We start from the raw sequence: 4,941 nt of genomic DNA on the forward strand, positions 1-4,941 counted from the left end.
TAAAGTAAGATAATCGAAAAATGAATATTTTTATAGATATTTTATGGTGTATGTAAAATTAAGAAATTATTTCAAGCCTCATAATTCGGAAGGTACTTAGTGAAAACTAACTTAATTATAGTGTTTTAGAAAGATCTCGAGATAAACTACAAGAATATGTATAATAATAAAAAGTAGGCAGTTCCATTTAAAAAAGTAGAGGTGATCTTTATGTGACCTACAGGTAACTCTTCAAAGTCAAATCAATGGTACCCTCTTATGGCCCCCTCGAAGCCATACAACTTTTGTCTAAAACATTTTTAAACTTATGGATTTTGAGACATTTCAGTGCGTAGATTAAAATAGCCTACTCTGTACATATACAGGGTTAGGAAAAAGTGTGGATATCCCTTAATATTTCGAAAAATACGCATTTTTAAAAAAAATGTTTCATACAAAAGTTGTAGGGTTTTATGTAGCGCATTACACAGTAACATTATTATGACCTCGAATAACGTTGTCAAGATTATGTGAAGGTCAGTTTCAATTTTTTAAGTGGAACCCCCTATTTTTCATTGCATACTCTTGTAGCTTACCTCGAAAGCTTTCCAAAATACTATAATAAATTATTTTTCCATGAAGTACTTTTCGAGTTATGAGGCTTGAAATCATTTCTTAATTTTACATAAACCATAAAATATCTTGTAAAATATTCATTTTTCGATTATCTTACCTTAATATTTTTATGTACAAAATAATGAGAGGAATCAATTAGTATAAAGAAAACACATAGTTATTTCTAAGAAAAAGTATATAATTTGCAATTAACAATTCCATATTTTACAAGATTCCATTTTTTTTCCATATTCCGTCCACGTGTGTACATGTATTATTCTCGCGTGATCGACAGTATCGATATCGATCTCGTGTATCATTGCGATGATTTACAGCCTGCTGAGCATGCTACGCGAACTCGCGATTCTTTTCGTGTTGTCGAGGACGAGAGATTTTGCGGAAAATTAAGCCGAAAACGCCACGACTTTATTAATTCGACGGTGTCTTATCGTAGTTTGGTTTTTCTCGTTCGGGCGGCCGATACGTCGTCCATTATAAGTTAATTCATCTCGCTCGCGCTCGATAACCACTGCACACGTGAGCTATAGACTCTATCTCTTAATTATCCGACTGCGAGATTCTTAATTCCGTTAATTGTGTCGATCAAAAATTTACATTATTTACGTTGTCTTTATTTCTTAAAATATATTATTATTCCATTGCATATATTGTCTTGCTATTTTCAGTAGGTTCTCAACCTCCTATCCTCCGTTCTGATCGACTCAACCTTTTCTCCGTTTCACTGCTGAGCTACTATGTTAAATACCATCCTATATTCCGTCGCATTCGTTTCTCCGTCTCCACTTTTGTTTCGTGTCGACATTTTTCGCTAGTTTTGTGTGATACAGTCTCCTGTACCTGGCGCCCAATCATTTGGAGATTTTTCGCGAATATTTTGAAGTGGAAACGCGAGATCGCGGATCACGCCGAAGGTGTCGCGCTCGAGAAGTCGACCGTGCGATCCCATACGATCCGGAAAAAACCACGATCACAATATATATATGGGGCGTTCCACGCCAAATCGGACACTATTTAGCTTTTGCATCGCCGATTTTTTTGAAAATTTTTTGTTTTAGTATTGGTTGAAAGAGGCCTCCATGATTTTTTTCAATTTTTTTTGTCGAATCGTTTTCAAGATATCGATTTTTCAAAAATTACGTTACTTTTTTTTTAGACGTCCATAAGTTTGCGAAAAATGGGCCAAATGGGACGGTTTTTTTTTTGAAATTTTTCTTTTTAAACGCACTTTTGATAAAAAATATCGAAAAAATTTTTCAAACCGTATTTCTATAAGATTTTCAAGTTTTAAATATAAATTGTTGATTTACCAAAAACACGTACTGATCGATTTTCTTAAAAATTTTTGGTAAAAAACTGTCATTCATTCCATAACTTTTAAACCTAAGTAGATAATGGGATAACGATGGGACCTATTTTTTTTTGATTTTTTTATTTCCATATTTTAATTATCCGTGTTGAAAATAAATATTAATCTTTTTTTCAGGCTCACCGGCAACGGTCATTGTTATTTATTAAATAAAATAGATATATCTTAATCATTTAATGAACGATGACCGATAATTTTTATTTGAATAAATCACAATATATACAAATTTCAACTCCTCAATAATTATATGACTGGGCAATAAAACCAAATTCTTTGCCAAATATTTATGCTCAATTCTTCTCTAACGAAGATTACATTCGAGCCAAAGAATCATTAGAGAAACGATATAAGAGAGCAAAGACAATAACAGGGACGCAAAAAATCATTGTGTAATTCCAGACGGAGAAGACACTTTGAGATTGAAAGAATTTTCGTTATCTGTTGAATCTCGAATTTATAAAATATTTAAACGTGTGAGAAAATAAATGCTACTGAATAAAAAAAACTTTATCAAGCATAATAAGTACTTTATTTCGCCTGTATCTTTTTCCTGAAATCAATCTGTGAACTAATTAATAATTACTATGTGTCAGATAATTATTAATAGTAGCTCCTGTGTATAGTATTTTTTTTTTCAGATATTTTTCAACAAGGATAACTTAAATAGAAAAATCGAAAAAAAATAGATCCCATCGTTATCCCATTATCTACTTAGGCTTAAAAGTTGTGGAATAAATGACAGTTTTTTACTTAAAACTACTTTTAAAAATTTTTAAGAAAATCGATCAGTACGTGTTTTTTGTAAATCAACAATTTATATTTAAAACTTGAAAATCTTATAGAAATACGGTTTGAAAAATTTTTTCGATATTTTTTATCAAAAGTGCGTTTAAAAAGAAAAATTTCAAAAAAAAAAACGTCCCATTTGGCCAATTTTTCGCAAACTTATGGACGTCTAAAAAAAAAGTAACATAATTTTTGAAAAATCGATATCATGAAAACCATTCGACAAAAAAAATTGAAAAAAATCATGGAGGCCTCTTTCAACCAATACTAAAACAAAAAATTTTCAAAAAAATCGGCGATGCAAAAGCTAAATGGTGTCCGATTTGGCGTGGAACGCCCCATATATATATATATATACATATATATACATATATAGATATATATATATAATTAGCACTATATAGTTTAGGTTATTCTTAAAAATAGAGATATGCCCTGAAAATTAATTTACTACATTCATGAAAATAAATTTAAGAAACTAACAAGCGTTTTCTCACACACATACATATACACACATACACGCATGTATACGTACAATAAGCATAACTTGTTATTCAGAAATTGTTCTCAATGAAATCGTTTTTAGACATTGCAAGCATTTCTACCTAGTATGATTGAAAAGAATCACGGTCGTATAGTGGCACTCTTATCTTTAGCAGCATTTTTAGGTGCTACACATGGTACCGTTTATTGTCCCACAAAAACGGCGATTAAAGGTAATTTAATCTTATAATAATCCTATTATAATAATCCTATTATAATAATCCTATTCGTGTATATAGTGTATAATTATTAATATTAACTATAAATTAACTATAAATTTATGTGCTTAAATTGAAGATAAAAATAAAAATGCAATTATGGAATATACTTTCCTAATATTTTCTTGATGTACATGTATTATAGTACTTATGGAAGCTGTCAGCGATGAATTGCGCATATATAGCAAAGGAAAATCTTTGATTAAATTCACTACCATTTATCCGGCCGTAGTACTTACTGGATTATTCAAGAAACCAAGAACGAGGTATGTTTATATATAATGATATAAGGTTGATGAATTGCATAATATTTTGTAATAAGCGATAGTGTAAATTATAACATTTTTCATATATTTTATAAATCAACATATTCAATAAAGAATTAGTGTTTTATTAACATTAAATCTTCTCACACACACACACACACACACACACACACACACACACACACACACACACACACACACACACACACACACACACACATTATATATAAGCATTCAAAATATATATTAAAGTAATAAGATATTTTTATATTTGTTGCAATAAAAGCAATTTTATTTTATTTGTCAATAAAATGTTCATTTACAACGAAAGGACTGACACCACAGGATGCAGCTTCATTAATAATTGACGCGCAAAGACAGAATGTGCGAGAAAGAAGTATACCTTCATATTGGCTGTTGATAATACGTTTATTCAGGTAAATCGCGTAAATAGAAATTCAATCATTAAATACATATAATATATTTCAAATAAATCAACATATGCTAATATATTTACGTATACTAATAAAAGCTATAAAATGAAAAAAATTGCATAAATCTCTCTACAGGGTGTTCGGAAATTCAACCGACAAATTTTCAGAGATTATCGCAGGCACCATAAGAATCATTTTTTGCAAATGAACCTGGGGTCAGAAACGTGTCATTACATCACTACGGCATACGGAATGTTTGAAGGAGGGACGTTGAAATATCACAAGAAATAAAAGTTTTATAAAAAATTGTTTCAAATAAAAGTTATAGGATAAAAAGGTCTATTTACTGGCGCCATGTGTTTGATCTTGGATGGCGTCACTAAGGTCATGACAACGTCACCTTGAATTTTTTAAATGAAACCCTACACTTTTTATTACATATTTTTGTTGCTTATCTCAAAAGTTTTCCAAAACACTATAATTAAAGTAGTTCTCATTAAGTACTTTCCGAGTTATGAGGCTTGAAATTATTTCTTAATTTTACATAAACCGTAAAATATCTTGTAAAATATTTATTTTTCGATTATCTTATCTTAATACTTTTATATACAAAATAATGAGAGGAATCAATTGGTGTAAAGAAAACACATAATTGTTTTGAAAAAAATGTAATTTTCAATTAACAATTACATTTTTTTCTTAAAAATAACTAC

The 4,941-nt window shown here is 29.9% G+C and overlaps 1 protein-coding gene across 1 annotated transcript in view; it reads left to right on the forward strand.

The window, feature by feature from the left end:
* The window catches only part of LOC112638730 (short-chain dehydrogenase/reductase family 16C member 6-like), a 10,718-nt gene extending 6,483 nt beyond the window's left edge, over positions 1-4,235 (forward strand). The window contains exons 2-4 of the mRNA XM_025410916.1: positions 3,354-3,483; positions 3,674-3,806; positions 4,118-4,235. Coding sequence (XP_025266701.1) covers positions 3,354-3,483; positions 3,674-3,806; positions 4,118-4,235 — 381 coding nt within the window. The remainder of the gene's footprint in view (positions 1-3,353; positions 3,484-3,673; positions 3,807-4,117) is intronic.
* Positions 4,236-4,941: the final 706 nt, after the last annotated feature.

Source organism: Camponotus floridanus, unplaced genomic scaffold (genome assembly GCF_003227725.1).
Source record: "Camponotus floridanus strain SB8 unplaced genomic scaffold, Cflo_v7.5 scaffold36, whole genome shotgun sequence".
Classification (NCBI taxonomy): domain Eukaryota; kingdom Metazoa; phylum Arthropoda; class Insecta; order Hymenoptera; family Formicidae; genus Camponotus; species Camponotus floridanus.